At 43.6% G+C, this 26,867-nt stretch overlaps 1 protein-coding gene across 1 annotated transcript; it reads left to right on the top strand.

Annotated features, from left to right (window-relative positions):
* Window positions 1-1,418: 1,418 nt before the first annotated feature.
* Window positions 1,419-26,157, top strand: TTC4 (tetratricopeptide repeat domain 4). The gene is given in 10 exon segments (NM_001015554.1): window positions 1,419-1,556; window positions 2,410-2,527; window positions 3,264-3,425; window positions 7,052-7,129; window positions 9,072-9,196; window positions 14,689-14,775; window positions 16,455-16,672; window positions 17,265-17,346; window positions 23,245-23,327; window positions 25,412-26,157. Coding segments are annotated over 10 exon segments (1,191 nt in total). The 5' UTR covers window positions 1,419-1,421; the 3' UTR covers window positions 25,515-26,157.
* The last annotated feature ends 710 nt before the right edge of the window (window positions 26,158-26,867 follow it).

Raw genomic sequence — 26,867 nt, 5'->3', positions numbered from 1 at the left:
CCTTCCCCATCTCTGCTCTGAGATCTGCATCACTTCCTCAATGAACCCTCCTCGAACCCCCCAAGGAACAGCCATTCCTCTGTTCCTCCACTGAGCCGGCTTGTGACTAGACTGGGTTTAGACTGGTCTGCTGTGTGCCTATCTTTCCTTCTAGACCAGGCTGTGAGCTCCTGAGTCTGTGGCATCCAATGCAGGGCCCAGCAGCCATTTGCTGGGAACCCAGTGGTTGCAGGAAGGCACACCTAGCCCAGAGGCCTTGTTGCCATCTCAGCTGTGGGGGGTAGGGGTTTGTGCATGTGTCCTAAGTCACTTCAGTCATCGTGTCTGACTCTTTCTGAGCCCATGGACTGTAGCCTGCTAGGCTCCTCTGTCCATGGGATTCTCCAGGCAAAGATACTGGAGTGGGTTGCCCTTTCCTCCTCCAGGGGATCTTCCTGACCCAGGGATCAAACCTGCATCTTTTGGCAGGCGGGTTCTTTACTACTAGCCCACCACAATTCAGACTATTTCTGAATCCCAATCAGAAATAGTCTGATCACATCATTCTTTTCCTCAAAGCTCTCCAAAGGGTCCCATTGCACTGTGAGGAAAACCCAAACCCTCAGAATCACAGCTCATTATCTTTCCCACCTACCTGCTACTCACTGTCTTTTCTGCACCTTGCACCTTTAGCCCTCTCTGTTCCCTTCTTGGAGAAGGCTCTTCCCCAGACACCCCCTGGGCCACTTCCAAGCTTCTTCCTTTGCTTGAATGCCTGCCCAACCTGTTTAAAACTTTTCTCTCACAGTCCTTGCTACCACATGACGAACTCCCGTATCTTACTTGTTGTCTGGCTCTCCCCTCTGCTTACTGCTTCCCTGGTGGCTCAGATAGTACAGAATCTGTCTGCAATGCAGTAGACCCAGGTTCAATCCCTGGGTCGGGAAGATCCCCTGGGGGAGGAAATGGCTACCCACTCCAGTATTACTGCCCGGAGAATTCCATGGATAGAGGAGCTTGGCAGGCCTAGTCCATGGGGTCCACAAAGCGTCGGACCACCACTGCGGGACTAACACTTTCACTTTCTCTCCTCTACCTTATCAACTCCTAGAGGGCAGGGATTTTACTTGCTTTGCCCAGCACTGTATACCCAGCGACTACAACAGGACTGGCACAAGAAAGGAGCTTAGAAAACGTGCTGACTGGTTAAATAAACCAGTGAATTAAGTGATAATGCGCTATTGTGGGGTGCAGGGCTCATCCACCGTCCCGAAAGTATTCGAAAGTGCGCGGCAGGGTAGGCGTTTCCCGGGGGAGGGGTGGAGTCGGGTCGGCCACGCCTCCAGCAAGCCGGAAGCAGCACGCCGGCGCCGCCCGGAAGATTGAGAGGGGGCCACCCGCGCCGCCGGAAGCTGCCGTACGGATCTCGGTGATCCAGGGCGATGGCTGGATCACCGGGGACACACATGGAGCAGCAGGAGCCGGGCGCCACTTTGGACGACGGCATGGACTCATTCTTGGAAAAGTTCCAGAGTCAGCCTTATCGTGGCGGCTTCCACGAGAGCCAGTGGGAAGAGGTGGGCGGGCCCGGGGTCTCAGCACGTGCGTGCGTGGGCGTCGTCCCAGCTCCTGGGGCCTCCCGGGCGCTGAGGCGCTCTACCGCCAAGGTTTGGCGCTGCCAGTGGATAGGTGGTTTCTACTTGCGTGTAAAAAATCGGCCCCGAAGCTTTAAGGGTCTTCTTAAGCTGGCAGTATGTTTAGGTGTTCAGGTTTTGGAGTCAGAAACTTGTGAGTGCAGAGCTTACCTGAGACCGTCCTCTTATGTGTATAATTCCTCCGACTGGAGCACTAATCTCTTAGGATGGTTGGCGAAGCTAAAGTGAGAGGGTGGGTGAAGTGCCAGGAACAAACGAGTGCTCAACTCGCTTGGTAGTTACTGCCGCTCTTGTAAGAATGTGAGAACTGAAGGGTCTTTAGGTATTCTGCACTCTTATTTGGAGAAGGCAGTGGCACCCTACTCCAGTACTCTTGCCTGGAAAATCCCATGGACGGAGGGGCCTGGTGGGCTGCAGTCCACGGGGTCGCTAGGAGTCGGACACGACTGAGCTACTTCACTTTCACTTTTCACTTTCATGCATTGGAGCAGGAAATGGCAACCCACTCCAGTGTTCTTGCCTGGAGAATCCCAGGGACAGGGAAGCCTGGTGGGCTGCCGTCTCTGGGGTCGCACAGAGTCGGACACGACTGAAGCGACTTAGCAGCAGCACTCTTTATTTTACAGGTGGGACACTGAGGCCGGGGAGGAAGAGATGTCATGAGGATTTGCAAATTATGATGAGTGAGAAAAAACTTTGATGTGGAGACCTGGAATTGGGTCTACTCAGTGGAAATTTTATTCGTATAGTTCATTCTTCTCTTAACAACCTCCAGGAATTTGAAAAGATTCCTCTGTTTATGAAGAACTCGCCATCAGAAATTGATCCCCTGGAGAATCCTGACTTGGCCTGCCTGCAGTCAATTATTTTTGATGAAGAGCGATCTCCAGAAGGTATCTTCAGTGACTCTCTAAGCTCCTCCATTAAATTGAGATAAAGTGTGAGTCAGAAAGGTTTTGATAGATTACAGCAGTAGTTAGCCGGAGCTAACTTGTCACGTTTATTCCACATATACTTCTTTGTATACCTACTAAATACTAGGCACCAGGATACAGGAAGGAATGAGACTGCCCTCAAAGGTCACACTCCAGTGGATAGCTCAACTCTGCTAAAGACAAACCTGTGTGATAAGTGCCAAGGTGTTGTGGGTGCTGTTGGAACACCAAAGGTGGGGGGCAGGGGGAGGGGGTGGTGTAGAAGTGGGCTTTCAATGAGTGGGAAATTTGAACTGAATTGTAACAATTTTCTAGGCTTTTGCTAAAGTGAGGAGGGGAATTTGCATTCAAGGGACTCAAACAACATATTAAAAAACAGTAGTGTGATTTCCCCCCATTTCTTCTGTAATTAAAGCCCTTTCTTCAAGAGATAAGTGTACTTTTTTCCTTTATGCTTTTTTTGGTGTGTGTGAGCACTTAATAATCTACTTTCTAAGATATTTAGAATTGATTGTAGTTAAGTACATGTGACTTTATTTCTCCATATTGATACCCAGTTTTATAGCATTCATTTTTGAGTTTTCTTTCCCTATTGGTTCTTTTTGGTTTGTCATTACATTATTGTGTGATTTAGATTTTTAATGAGCCCTTTAAAAAATAGGGAATAGTGATTTTTTTCTTCTCTTTTTTGCAGATCAGGCCAGGACTTACAAAGACGAAGGCAATGATTACTTTAAAGAAAAAGACTACAAGAAAGCTGTTATTTCATACACTGAAGGATTAAAGAAGAAATGTGCAGACCCTGATTTGAATGCTGTTCTTTATACCAATCGGGCAGCAGCACAATACTATCTAGGTAATTTATTCTATTATTTAGTACTTTCTAAAAGATTAACTTATAACAAACTATTACATGATGGCTAGTGGGGAGGGTTTGAGAGTGTCAGAGGAAAAGGAGCTGTTTATCCTAGAAACCTAAGATAGCTTACTTTAACTGAACTTTGATCTTCCAGGTAGATTGGTCAAAAGGGATGTCAGATAGATTGTATAATTCTTTCTGTTTGAGCCAAATGAGTAACATCAAATACCTTAATACATGAGTTGGTATGATTTGGAATTTTTGAGCCCAGATGCCTCTTCTCTCTCGAAAGTAAGTTTTTTCTTTTTTTTTTCCCCTGGCCTCCTCTCAAGGATGCTAGAAGGATTAAGGTGATAAAGTTCTTTGTGTGAGAGAAACTGTGTTAATCCAAGGGAGAATTTCTCAGTAGTGTGTGGGCCCTTTGAAGTAAAACGTTCCTTGGACAAGTAAAATTGGACAGTGCTGCTGCTGCTTTGGTGATTTGCAGTGCACGTTAGTATGTTAACACTGAGAAAACCTACAGCAGAGAACCTTATCCTGTGATTCTCAGGTTTTGTGAGCCTCCTTTTCAAGTAACACTTAGGAATATGCAGGACTGTTCTGCAGACATGACTTTGGGAAACAACTGATTATTTGGGTGACATCATTGTTGGTATCTAATCTTAGGCATATTAAACCCTTGTTTCTTATCACACAGTTTTAGAGAGGACCTGGGAATGACTTCAGCCTTTTCTGAGGGACTGGTAGACAATAAGCCTTAAAGTCTAGCTGGGATAGGTCTACTGGGACTCATCACCTTTGGAGCAGAGTTTCTTTCCAGTCATAATCTGCTCCAATTTTTTTTCTTCTTTAACCTGTTTGATTATAAAATTTTAAAAAGTAAAAGTGGTATAGAATTTTGGAGATTATTTGAGCCAACCAGCCCCCTCATGTTACATAGGCGTAGAGAAGAACCCCTTTGGTTAGTGCCAGACTCTGGACTAGAAACCCAGTCTTCTTACTTCTAGAGGAATACATTGTCTTCATTCAGCACACTGAGTTCTTGTTCTGTGCTAGGCACTGGCATCATAGAAATGAGTAAGACCTGACTTTTCCTTAAAGGAGTTTCATTCATTTACCTATTCAAACAGTAAATACAAAGCATTTACTATGTGCTAGGCACTGCACTGTGAGTAAGAGCTACATAGTTCCTTTCTTTGGGGAACTAAAGAATGTTACAGATAGGCCTGCTGCTACTGCTGCTGTTGCTGCTAAGTCGCTTCAGTCGTGTCCGACTCTGTGCAACCCTGTAGATGGCAGCCCATCAGGCTCCCCCGTCCCTGGGATTCTCCACGCAAGAGTACTGGAGTGGGGTGCCATTGCTTTCTCTGACATATGGGCCTAGTAAGACCAAAAGCACCTTGCAAGAAAAACAAAACAAAACAGGTATTTGCGATACCAGAGGAGCAAATGCATAATAATCAAGAGATTTCTTAAATGATGTCACTGGTATGGCTTACAAACCACTTTCACATTTTTTATCCCTCTTGAGTTCATAGCAACTATGTATGGTAAATAAGGTTAACAGGTTTATCCCTAGTTAACAGAGTAAGAAACTGTAGTAAAATGTAATAAATGTGTAAAATGCCCTAAGAGTATGCAGTGCCAGAATTAGGATTCAAAGTCAAGTTTGCCTCAGAAAACACTAAACAAAGACGCCTTTGTCCACTCTTACAGAGGTACCTGCTGCTGTTGATTCTTTAGTACTGGGTACTTTGTAGGCTTTTCAATATACTTGGTAGCTTTGAATTTTCCCTCTACTGGCTTAGACTTCAGTTGTCTCAAGCCTAATTAGTCATTTAGCCTGTGTCTCTTTGTTCTCCAGCTTTAAAATGTGTTCCATTTTCTCATTCTTGTCTCTGTATTAATGGCTTTTTTTTTTTTTTTGTCAAGTGATAGGGGTTGAAATGCATATGTTCAGTCTACTACCTTTAAGCAGAAGTTTTTGGATTTCTCTTTATGTATTTTTTCCACAAATAAGATCATGCTGTTGTTCCAATTCTGTGTTCAGTTTTCACTTAATTTTATAATGTAAACAATTTCACCTGTCATTAAATTATTTGTGAATACTGAAGTTGCATCATATGGACATGGTGCTGCTGCTGCTAAGTCGATTCAGTCGTGTCCGACTCTGCGAGACCCCATAGACGGCAGCCCACCAGGCTCCACCGTCCCTGGGATTCTCCAGGCAAGAACACTGGAGTGGGTTGCCATTTCCTTTTCCAGTGCATGAAAGTGAAAAGTGAAAGTGAAGTCATTCAGTCGTGTCTGACTCTTCTGGACCCCATGGACTGCAGCCCACTGGGCTCCTCTGTCCATGGGATTTTCCAGGCAAGAGTATTGGAGTGGGGTGCCATTGCCTTCTCTGTCATATGGACATACCAGTGTTTAAACTATTTGTTTTACTATACTGCTGTTGTTGAGTATATAGCTGCTTTTAGGCTTTTTTAAGTAATGCAAAAATGAACAAAGTTAGTGATAAAAATTTTCTGATAATTCTGATTATTTAGGCTAAAGCAGGATTTGGCAGACTGTGACTCAGGCCACATCTGGGTCCCTGATCTCCTGTGAGCTAAAAGTGTTTTTTTAAAGGATTATGAAACAAAGAATGTGTAACAGACCATATGTAGCCTGTAAAGTCTGAAATATTTACTATATGTCCCTTTAGAGAAAAATTTTGCTGACTCCTGGGCTAGAGCTTTAGAAGTGAAATTAATAAATATATACCAAACTGTTAGTAATACTCACAGTATAAACTAGAGAGTGAAAGTCACCTCTTGCCTCCTAGGTTGGATAACCAGTGTTCATGATTGCACACTTTTTTTTTTCCTTTTTAATGCAATTACACATGTATGTGTGTACATGTGCCTGTATATTTAGATTGGTTTTTTGTTTTATAAAGATCGGCTTCTGTACACGTTGACCCACCACTTAAAACAATGTAGGAAAGACATCCTGTCATGCCTTTTACATACAGATGTATCTTACTCCTTTAATAGCTGTATTCGGTAGTATGGATTTACTATAATTTATTTCATCATTACTAAATTGAGGGTATTTAGGTTATCTTTATCTTTTCACAATTAAAAATAATGCAGCAGCTCACATGCTTTTACATTTGTCATTGGACATTTTTTGCAAGCATTTTTTCATTTTTTTGCAAGCCTTTTTAAGGATCAGTTCTTTGAAGAGTATTGTTGGGTCAAAGTGAATATACAATACGCGCGCCAGTTTGCTCTCTTGGTTTACTCTCAGAATGCCCTTTCACCATATCTTCACCAATATTGGGTATTACCTGTTTTTAATTTTCAGTTTCATGTTAATCTTAATTTCTCTAATTAGTAGTGATTTTGAGCATTTTTCCATGTGCTTACTAGCTATTTATAGTTGTTTGGTGGGTTGCCTGCTATTCTAAACATTTCTGAGGTGCTTGATGAGCATAACAATTTTTTTTCTATAAACAGTTGCTCTGATTTATATTTCTCTAAGATTGTCCAAGAGTGTTTTTGTTTCTGCATGCAAAATTTTGGAAATAATCTGATCTCAAAACTTGTTTTCTCGTTTACTGAATGGTGTTTTGTCAGGCAATTTTCGTTCTTCTCTCAATGATGTGACGGCTGCCAGAAAGCTAAAACCCTGCCACCTCAAAGCCATAATAAGAGGTAAGTCCTGTAGAGCTACAGTGTGACTGTCACCATGGAAAGTGGGCACGCGCAACACCAGAAGTATTTTAAAGTGCTAAGATACTAATGAAGTTACCTTATTTTTGCAGTCTTAGTATTAAGTCGTTATCAGCAGCAACATGCCATTTTTAAAAGAATTCTCTGGATATTAATTCAACCCTCTGTGTTTTAAGAATTGGTAGAGAAATTGAAACTCCACATTTTAAATTAATAAAGAATAAAATTAATTAAAGCAGTTCTAAAAGCCGCATTCTAATTTTTTTTCCAAATTAGCTGATTGAAAGACAAGATCTTCAAATGCCATGTTATTGTTAATTAAAAGATAAGTTATAGGACTTTTGCTGATAACTCTAATGTTCAGATGTTCCCAGATTATTTCTTCTGTCCTGGTCTGACCTTTGTATGTAATCATTTGCTTTTATTACTTGCATACTTCACCTTTTCTTTGGGAAGCTCAGTGGTGCTTTGTAAACTTTAATTTTCATTACATATTAATCTCTATATCCCGATGGACCAACTTAAAATGCTTTATTCAAATTATGCTTATGTAATCATGGTTAGGGAGTTTATGTAGATCTAGGCCCTTCAGCTATAGGGAAAGAAGATGGGCAAATACATTGTGTATAGTCATGTGGAATTGGCTACAGGCTGGAAGTCTGTAGCTTGCTTGAATTGTCGTTTTTACCTTACTGTGTGGCATTGGCAAGAAACCCATTCTGTCTCTGAAAGCCGAGGTTGAATTCTGTTGACATTTAAATTTTTTTAGTTCAGATGTTTTTAAATTCTGTAGAAAGCCCAGAGGCTAACTGGAGGAAAAACACGATTGATTAAAGGAGAGGTAGCTTAAATTGGTTGGAGAAGGCAATGGCACCCCACTCCAGTACTTTGCCTGGAAAATCCCACGGATGGAGGAGCCTGGTAGGCTGCAGTCCATGGGGTCGCTAAGAGTCAGACACCACTGAGCGACTTCACTTTCACTTTTCACTTTCATGCATTGGAGAAGGAAATGGCAACCCACTCCAGTGTTCTTGCCTGGAGAATCCCAGGGATGGGGGAGCCTGGTGGGCTGCCGTCTATGGGGTCACGCAGTCGGACACGACTGAAGTGACTTAGCAGCAGTAGCAGCTTAAACTGGTAGCCATCAAGAACAGCTTTAGGAGATACCTAACATATTTGGTTTTGCCATTGCTTTTGTGAGTGACTGAGGCAAATTCTGCTTTCTCTCTCCATTTAAAGTCATCTGAGATGGACTTTATTCTTCTCATTTATAGATGAGCAGCCTAAAGCTCAGGGATACTCAGTCCACTGTCTAATGTTTAGTTGGTTGCTGCTGCTGCTGCTGAGTCCATTCAGTTGTGTCCGACTCTGTGCGACCCCATAGACGGCAGCCCACCAGGCTCCACCGTCCCTGGGAATCTCCAGGCAAGAGCACTGGAGTGGGTTGCCATTTCCTTCTCCAATGCGTGAAAGTGAAGTCGCTCAGTCATGTCTGACTCTTAGCGACCCCATAGACTGCAGCCTACCAGGCTCCTCTGTCCATGAGATTTTCCAGGCAAGAGTATTGGAGTGGGGTGCCATTGCCTTCTCCAGTTTAGTTGGTTAATGACAGCTAGATTTCCAGCCCAGATCTCTCTGATTCCAAAGACCATGTTCTTTGCCACTAAGCTGTAGCCTTCCCTACTTTAAGAGTCCTTAATACCAGAAAGAGAGTTTTGAGCTGAATGGGACCTAGAAACCTTTCTGATCTAAAATACAAGAAACAGTGTTCCTTGTCTGGGGAATGCACTAAAAGGGACTTTATCATCCATTTCCCAGAACTTCAGGCTACTGGCTGGTAGCTGGTTGAAGTTGGGGGTCATGTGCAAGGATGGCTCTTTCCATGCATCTTGTCCCCGGATACTAAGGGTGCTGGGTTCTACAGGTGCCTCTTGCCATTTGGAACTGAAAAACTATGTCGAGGCTGTGAACTGGTGCGATGAGGGGCTGCAGATAGATGCCACAGAGAAGAAGCTTCTGGACCTGAGGGCTAAAGCAGACAAGTTGAAGGTTGGTGGCAAAATTAATTAGCATCTCCCAGAGTGGATCTTGGGTCCAATTGTATAATTTTTCTTTAAAACAAAACCCAGGGAATTCCCTGGTCATCCAGTGGTTAGGACTTTGTGGTTTCACTGCTGAGGGCCCGGATTCAATCCCTGGTGGGGGAACTAAGATCCCACAAGTCATGCGGTATGGCTAAAAAAAGAAGAATACAACAACAGACACAACCCCGAATCAGTCCCTACCCATGAGGCTCTAGAGGATACAGAGAAGTAAATAAGTAATTATAACACGATAGAGGTAAGGAGGAATATATAGTACTTGATAAATTTGTGACTATTATGATTTGAATAAATAGACCAGTGGCATAGTCTAGTCTGCACACTGAGTGTAACTATTGAAAGAGGAGGGAAAGACAGTTAAACAGCTGGGATGTTAGGCTTCTGTTTGTTCGTTGTTGTTTAGTTGCTGAGTCCTGTCCAGTTCTTTTGTGACCTCATGGACTGTAGCCTGCCAGGCTCCTCTGTCCATGGGCTTTCCCAGGCAAAAATACTGGACTGGCTCACCATTTCTTTTCCAGGGGATCTTCCCAACCAAGGGATCAAACCGGTGTCGCCTGCATTGGCAGGCGAGTTCTTTACCACGGAGGCATCATGGAAGCCCTAGGCTTCTATAATGCTGTGTAACTTCCAACATTAAGACATCTTTAATTTGCTGATGAAATGTGACATTTCTGATACATAACAGCAAAAGTGATGATTAGAAACAATAGTAATAACAGACCATCACTACCAAAAAAAACTCAACATTAGCACTTACTGTATGTATGTTCCAAGTTCTAGTTAAAAATTTTACTGATATGAATCTGTCTAAATCACACATAGTCCTATAAGGTAGGCACGATTCTGATTCACTTTGCACTAGTAAGGAAGCTAAAGCAGAGAGATCAGAAAGTCACATAGCTGGTGAAGCTGGGCTTCAGTCAGGCAGTCTGGCTCCAGAGTCTACAGTCTTAGTCCTCTGCAATACTGTCTCACATGTTTGTTCCATAACTAGACTTCAGTTCTCTTGATTCTTGGTCTGGGTCTCTCTTCATTGCTTACACTATGAAATGGGAATTTTCAGTACCATGGGAGCCTAGAGCTGGCCCTGAACAGGGATAAGTTTTAGTCAGATTATTCTGGTCATGTCTACAAAAGTAGAGGTATGGATCCACATGGTTCAGGAACAGAATTTTGAGCCTGGGCAACTAAGTATGGCCAGAATTTCTAAAAGTGGCTTATACAGGAGAGAGTATCTAGAAGGCTACTGTGGAAGGCCATTGCCAAGCCTATCTGCAGACGAGCCCTTCAGTTCAGTTGCTCAGTCGTGTCCGACTGTTTGCGACCCCATGAACCACAGCACGCCTGGCCTCCCTGTCTATCACCAACTCCGGAGTCCACCCAAACCCATGTCCATTGTGTCGGTGATGCCATCCAACCATCTCATCCTCTGTCGTCCCTTTCTTCTCCTGCCCCCAACCTTTCCCAGCATCAGGGTCTTTTCCAATGAGTCAGCTCTGTGCATCAGGTGGCCAAAGTATTGGAGTTTCAGCTTTAACATCAGTCCCTCCAATGAACACCCAGGACTGTTCTCCTTCAGAATGGACTGGTTGGATCTCCTTGCAGTCCAAGGGACTCTCAAGAGTTTTCTCCAACACCACAGTTCAAAAGCATCAATTCTTCGGCACTCAGCTTTCTTTATAGTCCAACTCTCACATCCATACATGACCACTGGAAAAAACCATAGCCTTGACTAGACGGACCTTTGTTGGCAAAGTAATGTCTCTGCTTTTGAATATGCTGTCTAGGTTGGTCATAACTTTCCTTCCAGGGAGCAAGCATCTTTTAATTTTATGGCTGCAGTCACCATCTGCAGTGATTTTGGAGCCCAGAAAAATAAAGTCAGCCACTGTTTCCACTGTTGCCCCATCTATTTCGAAGTGATGGGACCACATGCCATGATCTTAGTTTTCTGAATGTTGAGCTTTAAGCCAACCTTTTCACTCTCCTCTTTCACTTTCATCAAGAGGGTCTTTAGTTCTTCTTCACTTTCTGCCACAAGGGTGGTGTCATCTGCATATCTGAGGTTATTGATATTTCTCCTAGCAATCTTGATTCCAGCTAGTGTTTCCTCTAGCCCAGTGTTTCTCATGATGTACTCTGCATATAAGTTAAATAAGCAGGGTGACAATATACAGTCTTGACGTACTCCTTTTCCTATTTGGAACCAGTCTGTTATTCCATGTCCAGTTCTAACTGTTGCTTCCTGACCTGTATATAGATTTCTCAGGAGGCAGGTCAGGTGGTCTGGTATTCCCATCTCTTTCAGAATTTTCCAGTTTATTGTGATCCACACAGTCAAAGGCTTTGGCATAGTCAAGAAAGCAGAAATAGATGTTTTTCTGGAACTCTCTTGCTTTTACGATGATCCAGCAGATGTTGGCAATTTGATCTCTGGTTCCTCTGCCTTTTCTAAAACCAGCTTGAACATCTGGAAGTTCACGGTTCACATATTGCTGAAGCCTGGCTTGGAGAATTTTGAGCATTACTTTACTAGCGTGTGAGATGAGTGCAATTGTGCAGTAGTTTGAGCATTCTTTGGCATTACCTTTCTTTGGGATTGGAATGAAAACTGACCTTTTCCAGTCCTGTGGCCATTGCTGAGTTTTCCAAATTTGCTGACATATTGAGTGCAGCACTTTCACAGCATCATCTTTTAGAATTTGAAATAGCTCAACTGGAATTTCATCACTTCCACTAGCTTTGTTTGTAGTGATGCTTCCTAAGGCCCACCTGACTTCACATTCCAGGATGTCTGGCTCTAGGTGAGTGTGAGTGATCACACCTTCGTGATTATCTGGGTCGTGAAGATCTTTTTTGTACAGTTCTTCTGTGTATTCTTGCCACCTCTTCTTAATATCTTCTGCTTCTGTTAGGTCCATACCATTTCTGTCCTTTATTGAGCCTATCTTTACATTAAATATTCCCTTGGTATCTCTCATTTTCTTGACGAGATCTCTAGTCTTTCCCATTCTATTGTTTTCCTCTATGGACCTAAATGGAAGCGTTATGTCCTGCAGCACAAGTGTAATTAAAGGGAGATTTAGGGCCCAAAAGCATAACTCTGAAATGAACCAAAGCCTTGCAGCAATATGGGTAGTGGTTATTCAAAAATAATGGCTGAACCTTCTTAAGAACAGCAAGCTTTGTGGCATTTTACCTTGCCCTATCCCATTGCGTCTCTCCCAAGGTCCATAGTAGCCTTGAAAGCCAACAGCCCACAATTATGGTGAAAATGACCATCCTGGTAGCCACCAGAGGAGGCAGAACAGTATTAAGCCCCATTGCCAGAAGATTGTCATTATTTGACCTTCTAGAGGACCCTACTCACAAGTTGTTTTTATTTGAGGCATCTTGAAACTATCCCAGTATGAAAAGCTTTTTCACAGAGGGTTGGGATTGGAGCCATTTGTTAAATATGATTTGAGGCAATTATGTAAGATTTCATCTGCCTGAGGCAGTGTTAAACAGTTGAGGCAAGTAATAGGCTTACCAGAAAACTTAAAAGGACAAGCTGGGGAATGAGATTCTGTAGGGTCTTTGAAAAGCTCCAGTGTATTTCTGGGAATCTAGAAGGTCCTGTATGAATGTTCTGAGCTATTGCCTCTGCTTCCCAAGAGGCTCAGTGGTAAAGCATCCACCTGCCAACGCAGGAGATGCAGGGGACCTGGGTTTGATCCCTGTGTCAGGAAGATCCCCTAGAGGAGGAAATGGCAACCCACTCTAGTATTCTTGCCTGGAGAATCCCACGGACAGAGGAGCCTCGTGGGCTCCAGTCCATGAGGTTGCAAAGAGTTGGACACAACTGAAGCGACTTAGCATGCAAAGCAAAGAAACTCATAACTCATACAGTCTATTAGCAAAAGCAGTATTCCAAGAAAACTTTGTTCTCTCAATAGAGGAACTAAGTCCTGTCCCATATTACTATTAGTAATTTTAATTTGGTAAATTAAATTTACCTAATTTAATTCCAGCCTGACTGTGTACAAAACTTCTTTTTCAAGGTTCCCTTTTTCAAATCTCACAACTTCTGTATCCATATTAGTTCCTTATTTTTCATCTAGAAACAGTCAGCTCTAGGACAAAACCACATGCTCTGGTTGCGGGGGCTCCAGTAGTTGTGGCGTGTGGGACCAGGGATCAAACCCTTGTCCCCTGATTTGCCAGGTGGGTTCCCAGCCACTGTACCACCAGGGAAGTCTTCCCTTAACTTTTCAGAGCAGTTCCTAGACCTATGTGAGAGGCTGTCTCCCAGGTTTAAGTCCTCGGCAAGTCTTGCAAATAAAACAAATCTCACCTTTTTAGGTTATGCTTTTTTTTTTTTTTCAGTGAACAATTGCTAACAGACTCTGCAACAGAAGTAACATGAACTTGGTTAACCTAAAGTACAATAAGTGAGACATGTTTACATTGGTTAAACCAACAAGCTTAAGCTAGCTTTATTATCACATATAATTTAATATTGAATATTTCCAAGATCATGTGAATCTGAAATTCATTCTGGCCAGTTTCCATTATATTTAGAAAAAGTTAATTTGTGTTTACTTTTAAGTCTGTTAAGTAGAGCTTTCTTATACATTTAATTTTGATAATATTTTCCATAGAGACATCTTATATGCATAATGTACACATAGACGTACAAACAGATGAGACTGGAGACCTTTTAGCTTGAACATGTGCATGGTTTGTAAAGCCTAAAGTACTTACTGTCTGACCCTTTAGAGAAAAAGTTGGCCCCTATTAATCACAGTCCTGAGGGTTGGAGTAGGATCAGCTGGTTTTGGGCAGACTAGTAGGAAAAGGAAATCTGAGTTATAGTTCTGGCAGATGAAGTAGATGGTGGTATTTTTCTCTCCTGAGCTGTAATTGTGCAAAAGGCAGAGTCTGTGATAAGTTTTTGGCCCAGGGCAGGGTCTCTGATATGTTCTTGGCCTGGGTTTTTCCCGGTGTGTTTTCCTGTACTCCATCTATAACAGAGAAGTTTTAACGCCCCATTGGCCCTTATGTCAGCTCCTCTTTCCAGAATGCCCTTTCTCTTTCGTCTGGTTTCTGTCTAAACCCACCTCCGTGGGGCAGAATCAGTCATCACGCCCTCCTCTGTGTTTCATAGCACTCAGCTGTACTGCAGGCTAACACTAGAACTTGTCATGTGTCTGTCCCTTCAGTGGACTGTGAGTTCCTGGGTAGGTTTTTGACATTACTGCTGCCACTGGGCCTAGCACCCAGACATGTGCTTCTTAAATGTTTATTGAACTGAATCCAGCCAGTGGTGTTCCTTGATATATAGGAGCCAGAGTTGAATAGAGACAAGAGATAGCTATTTAGGGTCAGGCTAGAGTAACAGAAGAGGAGAGGAGGCAAGTTCCCTAGAGCTGATGCATCTGAATTTTTCATTTTCAGCGAACTGAACAGAGGGATGTAAGGAAAGCAAAGCTCAAAGAAAAGAAGCAGCAGGATCAGAATGAGGCTTTACTCCAGGCCATCAAGGTGAGTTCTCAAACTTTCGCCCTATGGTCTTGCAGAATTCACTCATCATGAAGTTGATCGGGAACCTTTCTGGGGATGCTTTACCTGAATGAGTTGTTCATTTTCTTTCTGCTTTTGGTGAAGCAGTGTGACAAGTCAGACCCCCTGAGTTCAGTCAGCTGTCTCAATTGTATGCATGTGTTGGTTTCAGGTAACATGTACTGAATAGTTGCTATGGGTTAATCATTATCTAATCTTCACAGTAGCCTTCTGAGGTGGGTCGTCGTGTTCCTTCTTATTGCACGTAGTCTCAGAGAAGCCTTACCCGCTAGTGCACGTCAGAGCCAGGTCCTTGTGTTAGTCCCGTGCTATACTGCGTCCTGAGAAAGTGATTTTAGCATGTAGCTCTACTAACTGTCACAATAACACAAAATTCCACCTCGCCTTCCCTCTCTTTCCTACATTTTAAATAAATGTAGGAAAAGTCTGATCCAAATCTTGCTTTCACAAGTCACTTATTGGGCCTTGGCTTCACAGGGGAGGTGATACTGGCTATGAGTTTGGTTCTTGATTTCATTCTTTGTTGAGTTAAATTATGTACCTCCTTAAAATTATTTGTTGGCTTTGAGAACTTCACAGTACTAAGATGCACTCCACTAGTCCTGCCCTACAACAGAAAATCTGTTAACATTTTAATAGATTAAACAGAAGGGAATAACTCCAGAGAGATTTGGTCATTTTCTCAAATGTAGAGTAGTAGAATGCCTAGACATTGGCATACAGACATTATTTTGGTACTCTCCTTTAACTCTGCATCTGAAACTTCATTGTACTTGAGAACTTCTCTAAAGAGTAATATACCCAAAGCTATCTATATTGTATTTTAGTGGTTTAAAGCTGGGTCAGCAAGCTGCAGCCAGTGGCTCATGGCCCTGCCTATTTGTGTCTTACGATGACTTTTCACACTACAGTGGCAGAGTTGAGTAATATCCACAGAGACCATCTGGCCCACAAAACCTAAAATTTTTCTTAATCTGACCCTTTCAGGGGAAGTTTGCAAATCCCTGGTATAGGAGATACCATCAAGGTAGTTTTGATTGCATGTCATTTTTCCCTTGTGGGCTAGCCTTAGGAAACTCCCGCAGCATACGTAAGAGGTGACTCTACCATTCAGACCTTTGATTGATCCTTCTTTCTATGACAGACCCAAGATTAAGTCAGTGTATGTATGATTTTTGGTATCCCGCGTCCCAGCCAAGCTGAAACGTTTGCCATTTTTGTACATGCCACTCTGTGTTTTTTAATACCTTTGCACATGCTGTTCCTTGCCTGAGGTAGAGTGCCCTTCCACTCCCCATGCGCCTCAATTCTTCTCCCTTTCAGAGTCATTGTTCAAGACCTAGCATTGCCCAGTCACCTCCAGCCTCCAGGCTGAATTAATTATTCACGGTCTGCAGTTCCACAGCTTTACTTCTTCCCTTATGTTGGACTTATTACCATGTCTAGTTCATGTCTGTGACAAGAGTCTCGCTTGTGGTAGACGGCTGGTAAAGGTGAGTTCAGCAGGTGTCAGGGATAATAAAGACGAATCATGTGTAGAGCTGGCCTTCTCAGAGCTTGTAGTGTTACAGTTTTCCCTGTTTTCGTGAAGTGAGTTTGCATCCTTCTCACATAACATGTTTGTTTTTGCTTTCATCCAGGCTAGGAACATTAGGCTAGTCGCTGAAGCTGCTGGAGAGGATGAAGACTCAGCGTCAGAAGGTCTCAGTGAGCTTGTCCTGCATGGGCTCGGCTCTGAGAACCCCTGTGGAGCCAGGCTGGGTGTGGACGACCAGGGAAGACTGAGCTGGCCTGTGCTTTTTCTGTACCCCGAGCATGCCCAGTCAGACTTGGTCTCTGCTTTTCACGAGGATTCCAGGTAACTTCCGTCCCCGAGAGCCTTCTCTGGTGCTTGCATGCTCTTCCCTGTTCTTTCGGCAGGATGGACAGGTAGAATTTTGGGTGAGGAGGGAAGAGAATAGTTCTAGAGAGTTTTATTACACAGTCTGGTTTAGCGTAATCTCTCTAACCCATAGCTGATTTCTCCTTTCATTAAGAAGCTTTGCAGTGAGAGATATGGTCTCACTCTCATACTAACACCACAGTACAGTGTTTGTCAAGCACTGGGGGTTGTCTCTTGTGAGAGATGGAAGTATTGGAGGTAGTACATGGATAAAACTGAAGGGTATGTTTATTAGAAAACACGTAACTAGTGATTTTAACATGTGGTTTCAGTTAATGGTTAGACTGTGGCTCAGAATGTTGTTAATCCTGTCAGTTAAAGAGAACTATATGTCATAATGGGACAAATGATTCACGTATTTTGGGCACTGTTGTCAAAATGGATTAGGCCTGCATTTCATGATTTATACATTCTTGATATGTCCGTGAATTGGTGTCCAGGGGATGGGATGTGGGAAAACAAGATTATGAGTTACTGATACCAGAAAGTACATGTTATATCTCCTTAGGTTTATTGATCATCTAATGGTGATGTTTGGTGAAACACCCTCTTGGGATTTAGACCAAAAATACTGCCCTGATAATTTAGAGGTAAGGAAGTTTTCTTTTGTCGCTCTATGAGAATTGGGGTTGGGGGAATTGGGGTGGAGCAAGGTTTCACTGCCTTTAAAAAAAAATTGTGGGAAAATATAAAACACATAAAATTTACCTTTTTAAACATTTCAAAGTGTACGGTTCAGTAGCATTAAGTGCATCCACATTGTACAACTGTTACCACCATCTGTCTCTGTTTTCATCATCCTGAACTGATGTACAGGAACTCTGTTCCTCCTCGCTGTCCCTGAATGGATCTACTCTAGGTGCCTCATATAAGTGGAGTCATAGAGTATTTGTCCTTTTTTATCTGGCTTAATTTACTTGGTGTAATGTCTTTAAGATTTATCATGATGTAGCATGGGTCAGAATCTTACTGTTTTTAAGGCTAACATTCCACTGTTGCAACTTTGAAAAAAAAAATCACAACTTACGGAACAAAGAAATTTGTCTTCTGTTTGAGGGTAAGATGTCAACTGATGCCCCATCACCTCTGAAGACTCAAGTGTGTTTCCTACACACAAGGATGTTTTCTTTCATGATCCCAATAAATCATCAGAATCAGAAAATTAACTTCGATACACTAGTACCAGCTAATCCTCAGACTCCATTAGTTTTCACAGATTTCCCCCCCCAGCCCCCAGAAACACTTTTTTTTTTTTTTGCATGTACTACTAATTAAAAAATTTTCTTTTAGTTGAAGTATAGTTGATTTACAGTATTGTGTTAGTTTCTCAAGTATACAGTAAAGTGATTCAGTTATATTTTTTCCAGATTATTTTCCATTATATGTTACTATGAGCTATTGAAAATAGTTCTCTGTACTATACAGTAAATCTTTGTTACTTATGTATTTTATGTATAGAAGTTTGTATCTGTTAATCCCATACTCCTAATTTATCCTCCACCTCTTTCCCCTTTGGTGGTAATGTTTGTTTTCTGTGTCTGTGAGTCTCTTTCTATTTTACATGTAGATTCATTTTTATTTTTTTGTTTTAATTTTTTTGGCCACACCACATGGTATGTGGTATCTCAGGTCCCTGACCAGGGATTGAACCTGTACCCCCTGCAGTGGAAGCACAGAGTCTTCCATTATACCGCTGGGGAAGTCCCTGTATTATTTTTTAGATTCCACACGTAATGATACCATATAATATTTTCCTTTGTCTGACTTACTTCACTAAGTATAATATTTTCTAGGTCCATCCATGTTGCTGCAAAAGGCAATTTTTTTTATGGCTGAGTAACATTCCATTGTGTATATATATAACATCCTCTTAAGCCAGTCATTTCTTGGTGGGCACTTGGGTTGTTTCCATTCTTGGCTATTATAAATTGTGCTGCCTTGAACATTGGGATACATGTGTCTTTTCAAGTTAGAGTTTTCTCTGAATATATACCCAGGAGTGGGGTTGCTGGATCATATTGTAACTATTAGCTTTTTAAGGAACCTCCATACTGCTTTCCATAGTGGGTGCACCAATTTACATTCCCACCAACAGTGTAGGAGGGTTCCCTTTTCTCTACATCCTCTCCAGCATCTATTTGTAGACTTTTTAACGATGGCCATTCTGACTGGTGTGTGGTGTTACCTCACTGTGGTTTTTGATTTGCATTTCTACAATAATTAGCAATGTTGAGCATCGTTTCATGTCACTGTTGGCTACCTGTATGTTTTCTTTGGAGAAATGTCAGTTTGGGTCTTCAGCCCATTTTTGAGAGTTTTTATCATGAGTGGATGTTGAATTTTGTCAAATGCTTTTTTGGTATCTGTTGAGATTATCACATAGCTTTTGTCTTTCCTTTCGTTAATGTGATATATCACAGTGATTGATTGGTGTACATTGAACTGTCCTTGTGACTGGAGTGAATACAACTTGATCTTTTCTTCTTTATACTCCCTTCCCCCACATTTTGTGATTTTTATGTCCTATTTATTTTATATCTTCATGTTTATCCTTTTGCTATTATAGTTTTAATTGCTTTTACAGAATTTTTTGGTTTTATAATCTGTGTACTGGCTTATTTAAATGATCTTCTATCCTTTTAAATATTTGCCTTTCGCATTGTGATCTTCTTTTCCAATAGATTCTGCTGCTTTTTTACTTAGAGAAGACCTTTCAGTACTAAAGACCCTCAGTATCGCTGAATTCTTTTAGTTTTGCCTGTCTGAGAAATTATTTATCCTTCTTTCTATTGTAAATGATAGTTTTGTCGGATAGGGTTGTGGATTTTTCCTCTTCAGGACTTTGACTATATCATGCCACTCTCTCTGGACTGCAGTGTTTCTGCAAACAAATTCCTGTTTAACTGACTCTTTGTCTTTCTCTTGCTGACTTTGGAATCTTCTCTTTAACTTTTGCTGTTTTAATTATGCTGTGTCTTGTTCTGGATCTATTTGGGTTCATCTTGTTTGGAACCATCTGTGTTTCCTGTACCTGGATATCTATTTTTTTTGTTAGGTTTGGGAAGTCTTCTGCCATAATTTCTACAAATACATTTTTGGTCTCCTTTTCTCTCTCTTTGCTTTCTGGAGCTCCTATTATGTGTAGGTTGGCATGCTTTATATTAATCCGTAGATCTCATTTTGTTTTCTTCTTCTTTTTTTAAAATTTGTCTTTCTGTCTGCTGTTCTGATCAGGTGGTTTTCAGTATTCTGTTTTCCAGATCACTTATTTGTTCTTCTGTGATATTTAGTCTGCTGTTCATTACTTATAGAGTTGGTTTTTGTCTCAGCAATTGAGTTGTCTAATTTCGATTGATTCATGTTTATAGTTTCTAGTCCTTTTTACAGTGATCAGCATTTTTACTGATAATCTTTCTTAATTCCTTTAGCATTTTTATTACCTCCTTTTTGAACTTGAGGACTAATAGACTGGAGAGGTCAGTTTCATTATTTGTTCTTTCAGGGGAGTTCTATTCTAACTGGGAGAAGTCCCTCTGCTTTTTCATTTTACTTCACTTTCACTATCTCTGTGAATTTATGAAAACAGTTACCTATTGTGGTCTTAAAAAAGCATCCCTGCTCAGAGTGTGTCCAGTATTTTTGGTGTGAGGGCTGTTTGGGCATGGATGCCAGCCACGTCTTCTTGAGTGTGCTGTCATCCCCTTGATGGTGGTGTGGCTGGTGGTGTGGTGTGTCTAGAGGCTGCCTTGGATGTGAGGTGGGGCCTCCTCTCTGCTCCGTGGCTTACCGGGCAGGGTCTGCTCCCCCGTTGTTGGGGTAGAAGCCACGAGGGTCAGGATGGATCATGCTTCATTGCCCTTGAGTGTGTGCCCTGCCCCAAAGAAGGTGGTTGCTGAAGCAAGTAAAGTCCACGCAGTCTCGGTGAACTTGAGCGCCACCATCGTTCCCCTCAGAAGCAGCCCAGGGTCGCCTCCTTTTCTCTGTTGTGATTGTCCCAGATCTAGTGCAAGGCTGTGGTGTGGAGTAGGCTGGAGTTGGGGGTCAGGGTGTTGTGGCTGCAGGAATTGAGGAGGCTGTGGTGCCACCTGGGACCTGGGCTGCCTCTGTGGCAGACCCCTCCCAGGACCTGTCCACTCTAGATCTGACAGTCAGTTGCCGTGTGGAGTGGGCAGAACTAGGCTGCTTCCGTTGGGAAACCATCCCTGCAGATACCGTGCAGGCCCTGACCGCCTAGCCACTGTGTGTTCTTGCAGCATGGCCCAGTGCGTGTGCGGACAGCGTCTGCTGTGTGGGTACTGACAGTGGATTCTGCATCTCCCCCAAGTCACATCCCAGGCCCTCCAGCCTCTCTCTCTGTAGCTATGTCAAGTCCTCTCTCAGGGCCTGTCTGCCTGAGACCGGTGCTTAGCCGCTGTATGCCTTTGTGATGCCTGGTGCGTATGCTGACATGTCTGCCCAGTTTGACCCACCACCCTGGTGTGTACACTGACAGTAGTCTCTGTGGTTCTACTCAGACCACATCACCCTAGTCTGTCTGCACAGCTAGACTGAACCTGTGCCCTAGTCTCACACCAGGCTGTGGTGTGGGGTGAGTGGGGCTGGGTATTGGTCCTTTGGATTGGGAAGTGCCTATCGAGGTGGCAGCCTCCAGTGCAGGTCTGTCTCGGTTCTGATTGTCAGCAGGCCGGCACATGTGCTTACTTGTACAGTCTGGGCTTCTCTTTGTGTCAGTGGATTTCCCAGCTGGCACGCAGGCTCCTCAGGGTGAGGGTCCATCCATGTGGACTTCTCTTCACTACAGATCCCTTCCAGTGGTGCCAGTCCCAGCCTGATGCTTTTATTTTTTCCCCTGTCCTACCTGATTATGTGGAGATCTTTCTTGCAGGTTTGGTTGTATAGGAGATCTTCTGCCAGTTTCTAGTTAGTTTTCTGTGGAAATTATTGTATATGTAGATGTATTTTTGATGTTTGTGTGTGTAGGAGTGAGCTCCATATCTTCCTGTTCCCGCCATCTTGATCCCCTCCGCCAATCACCAGTAATGTTCTTTATAGCAGAAGGAATCCCACATAGTATTGTATCTAGTGCTTATGTCTCTTTAGTCTCCTTTGAGCTACAGAAGATTTTCACAGTCTTTAGTCAACTTTCTTGATCTTAACCACTTTTGCAGGTTATAGACCAGTTATTTTGTGGAAAGTGTGGGTTTGTCTTGTGTGTCTTTGTGACCTAGATGATGTGTATCTGACTGGAATATCACAGAAGCAGTGCTATATTCTTGTTGCATCCTGTCAGACATCATAATTTCAAGTGTCCCATTACTGATGGTGTTCACTTTCATCACTTGATTGAGGTAGGGGTATACAAGCTTCTATTCTGCATGAAGTTACTCTTTTCCCCCTTGGAGTTAGTATTTTATAGGGAGGTACTTAGAAATGATACACATATTTTCTTGTTCATCAAACCATCGTTTATGTCAGTGGATTTATGGTTTCTTATTTTTTTAATTGAGCTATAATCTATTACTATGGTTATATTATGCTCAAGGTGTTTTGGATTTGGTCAGTGGGAATTCCTTCAAATTTGCTTCTGTGTCCTTCGGACTTGTCTCCATTTTTAAAGCACTTCCTTGCTTTGTGTTACAAGGTGTTTGAGGCTCAAATTGTGCTTTTTTTTGCCTTAGCTCTAGAGTCAGCCATTTTTCCCAAGGAGCTTTGGTTCTTTTTAGCATAAAATAGTATTTAGAAGTCAAGATCTGTGTAGTAGCTATACTCATAAGTACAGGGGTGAGGGGAGGCGAATGCTCACTGCTCCATTGGTGTGCATGTGTGTATGTGTGTGTGTGTATAAAAACATGATCTGTCACTGGTATCTCCAATTCTAATCCTATACCAACTCTGTCTCTATTTTTGCAGTGGCTTCTATTATTATTAATATATTTGTTGGATCGGTTGCCCTGCATTTAATTCCCCTCCCCTCACCACCAGCATCCCCTCTCATGGGGAGCCTCCCCCGCTCATGTGGACTGACTCCCGCATCAGCCTGCTGCCCCAGCATGGTGCCCTCCTCATCCTTTATACACTATCGCCCTGCATGGCTCAACCATCCTGCAGCACTGTCTGTCTTATCCAGCATGGGTCCTCACTCCCCTCAGCAGGCCTCCCCCTGCCATGAGTGGCTGCTCTTCTCACCCTGCTTGGCTGGCCAGTCCCCAGTGAGAATGCACATCTCCACTGGCCGGGCTTTGACACCTGCCCAGGGCTGCCTCCTGTGTGGACATCTCTCTTCCTCTGCTCTGGGCCACTGCTGCTTCCTTTCGCCATACCTAATGGCTCTACGACTGAATTGTTAGGGAAGGAAGGCTCATAGGCCTGGATTTGAGTCTCAACAGTTGCCATCTCTTACACATTTCCCCAGATTTGGCCTCAGCATGCCTAGTGTCGCTGAAGCCCTTTACTGGTGTCTGACTTCTGCTCCTCTGTTCATCCTACAGGTCTACTTTGAGGATGAGGACAGGGCAGAACTATACTGCGTGCCTCCCAGTAGCACCCTGCTGCAGGTGCTGCAGCACCCCAGGTGAGTCACCTTCATGGGGCTGAGTAGACCAGAAGGATGCTCAGGCACCATCCCAGGGACACAGCCAGGTTCTCGTTTCACTGCTGAGCACTGGCCTTGTACTCCCCTCCCTTTTGCCCTGGATGCAAAATTGTGAGACAGCAGCCCATGGAGACTGGCCCAGGCTTTTGGCCAAACAGGTTGCAGTGTGCTGACTCAGCCCATTGCACCACAGCCGTGACATCCTCAGGGGGAAGTGAATGGGGCTCGTTGAAAAAGAAACTGCTGCCTGGTTTTTGTATCAAAAACAGCTGGGATGGCCCTCCTGTTAATTGTGCCTGTGTCCCTTGATGTTGTCGTATGGAAAGAGCATTGGCTCTTGAAGTCAGACACCATCATTTAGTGGCTGTGTGCCTCTAAGCCCATACTGCCTCCCTGGGTCTGTTGGCTCATCTCTAAAATGAAGATAATAACTCTTAACTACGTATTCCTCAGGTAGGAGAGAGTAGGAGTCCGTGCTCTGATGCACTGAAAGGGGCGGTCTACTGTGAGAGGGCACCTTGGTCAGTTGCGGTGGGAGCCAGTTGGATTTGGCAGTTGTCTCTTAGCTTTGGGGGTTCCTGGACTATAAGGTTATGCCCTCAATAGCTTTATAGTTGACCCTTGGGCCACTTTTCCCTGAGCTTTGAGCAAAGCAAATGTCTTGGATTTAGGTAGAGTCCAGTGTGCTAAGGGTGGTTGGGTTTGAAAATGGTGGTTGGGTTGGAAATGAGGCTGGAGGACCATGTTAGGACCGTGTGTGGCAGCCTCGAATGCTCTAGGGAGCATGAATCCTGACGATGGTGTGTGGAGCCCTAGAGGGCATTTAGGTAAAATCTACCAAGTAGTGTACAGATCTTAAGTGTACTGTTCAGTGGTGAGATGTGAAGTAGGGGTGGATTGAAGTTTAGGAGGTAGATTGGGATGGGAGTTGGTGATTGATGACTGACTCAGTGAGTGTCTAGCTGGTCTTGATGCTCCTGCTTTGGCCTGGCAGGGAGGAGGTGAGGATTTCTTCAGATATGATTGATGACTTCTCTTAGCAGCATTTTTTTTTTCCTAGCCCTAAATTACCCTTCTAGTTTATAGACAGATTTTTAGCTCTTCATTTTCTCAATTGTTAGCAAATTATCCAGAATTCTTTAAAGGTCTGAGGTCTACTCTACCTTATCTTCCAGAAAATGCAGAGAAATCTTAAATATAAAGCGGACTGATTGATGGAGGAAAACCAGTTTCATGCTTCTGAGAAAGTATAAATACATTGGAAGTCATTATTTTTTAAATGATTAGCGTAGGCAAGAGACCACCCAGCACAGAGTAACTTCAGACCAGCGACATCAAACTCTGGACTGGGTGCTGGGCCACAACACAGGCTCCTCTGGCCCAGATCCAGGCCCACAGGACGGTGCAGAAACCCCTGGACCCGAGTCCAAGGCCTTGCCTGCTGTCCAGCATGCCTGCTCCATTAGCTTTACGCCCAGCAACAGCAAAAGCTCTAGTGACCCGCACCTCCTGGCTTTTTCTCCCCCATGCCCATCAGGACCCCTTTCCCAATTAATGCAAGCTGAGACATGACAGCTCCCAGAAACCTTTCCTGATTTCCCTTTCCCGTAGAGGAATTATGTCTCTTTGGGCTAATACTGTACCTCAGAAATGCTTCTACAGTTGTACCTCGCTGTCATTATTTATCTCCCTTCCTCCAGACAGTGATAGTGGCTTTTGTTTGTTGTTTAATCTGTTTTTTTCAGCACAAGGCCTGGCTTACCTGGGCACGTACTGTTGAATGAAGGAATGAAAGCATGTTTTTATTTTATTTCATGTTTAGCCATAAACATACATGATGCTAGAGCACCCAGAGGACTGGCCCAGAGGTTCTGGCTAGGTTCTAAGGGGGAGGGGGTCAGGCTAATTTGCAGACTTATAAACAACCAAGCAAATAAATGTGCTAAACTTGCGTTTTAATGTTGACTCATATCTAAAGGTTCACCTTGACTGTTGTTGGGAAAGTCCATGGATGATTAAGATTGCAATTCAATTATCCCTCTCTTTTGTTGTGTTCACTGCAGGTACTTTGTAAAAGCCCTGACACCAACATTTTTGGTCTGTGTAGGATCCTCTGGTTTTTGTAGGAATTATCTCCGGGGGAAAAAGGTGCACCAGGTAAAGTGACTGGGCCATGCTGTGGGCGCCAGGCTCCCTGGACCTCCTCCCTCCCCCACCTCAGCCTGGAGTTCAGCACACTAGAATCAGCAAGGTCTACTCCTCGAACCCAGCACTTTATTCCTGTCACCCCAGGGACAAGCCTTCCCTGCATCATGGTTGGGGAGGACCTGCTGCCTTCTTGAACTTCAGCCTCTCGGGTCAGACCGCTGAGCCCTAGCAGGCCTTCACTGTGCTCTCTTGCTGCTGAACCCTGTGCCTTGCTTGTGACATCCTTGGACTCACTGCGAGTTGTGTTAACCACCAGCCTCCAGCTCTGACCTGAAGACTAACGATCCAGTGACATGGTTCTGCAGCTGTGTGCCTCACACTGCACACATACACAGCTGCACGTGTGATTGTAAGGTGTGAATGCTGAGAGGGCCTTCATGAACAGAGGCCCGCTCTGTTGGGATCCTGTAGATGCCTTGGGATGAGATGGGGCCAGGGAAGCCAGGTCCTATTTCTCCATCTTTTATGAAGACCTACAAATTAAGGGTCCTCTAGAACCCCTAAAAAGTTTGCCATGTTTCCTGATCTTTGCAGTATGGAGACCTGTGACATACTTAGTATATCAGTTTTCGTATTTAGAATTTTATGCCTTTTAAGCGGGAAAATCTTTTTGCACGTTGAGTTACTGTCACCTGTTGTATTTTTGTCTACAGCTATTTGCTTCCTCCTTCCTAGAGGATTTTATATGTCCTTACCTTGCATTGCCCACCCTGTGGCCCAGTGAGGAGGGTGCGTCCCTTCTCCTGATGCAGAGGGATGTGAGTGGACATGTCCGGGCAGAGCTTGCAGAGCATGGCGTGGTGGGCTCATGCTCTTCCCTCTGCCTGGGAGTGTGTTTCCCAGGGTGGGGCTGTTCCTTCAGCTGGATGCTAAAGCACGTGGAGCAGAGCTGAAGCAGCTGGCCTGCAGCCATTGACTGTGACATGAATGAGAAATATTTGTTGTAGTATTAATAATAAGCACTGAGATTTGGGAGTTGTTTGTTACTATAGCAAAGCTACCTAATACATCATTAAACTGAAACCAGCTGCTCTACTTAAGATAGACTAACTTAGGGTTTTCTGCTGTGCGTGCTGTCATCCATGAAGGGCAATTTGCTGTGGAATGTTTACAAAGAACCAGGCAGCCTTCCTTCCAGGTGCAGGTCCCTGCTTGTGGCTATAGAGCCAAAGTCCAGTGTCCATCATGAGCCTGGCTCAGGCCACACAGGCCATCCTCTCTTATTTCCCAGCTAGATTCTGTGCCCTTCCAGACAACAAGCCCTGTCCCAGCCTTGCTCCACTGCAGTGGCTATGGTGATGGGCAGCCAGG

Source organism: Bos taurus, chromosome 3, assembly GCF_002263795.3.
Source record: "Bos taurus isolate L1 Dominette 01449 registration number 42190680 breed Hereford chromosome 3, ARS-UCD2.0, whole genome shotgun sequence".
In the NCBI taxonomy this organism is placed as follows: Eukaryota; Metazoa; Chordata; class Mammalia; order Artiodactyla; family Bovidae; genus Bos; species Bos taurus.
This window is presented reverse-complemented; position numbering and strand designations above follow the sequence as displayed.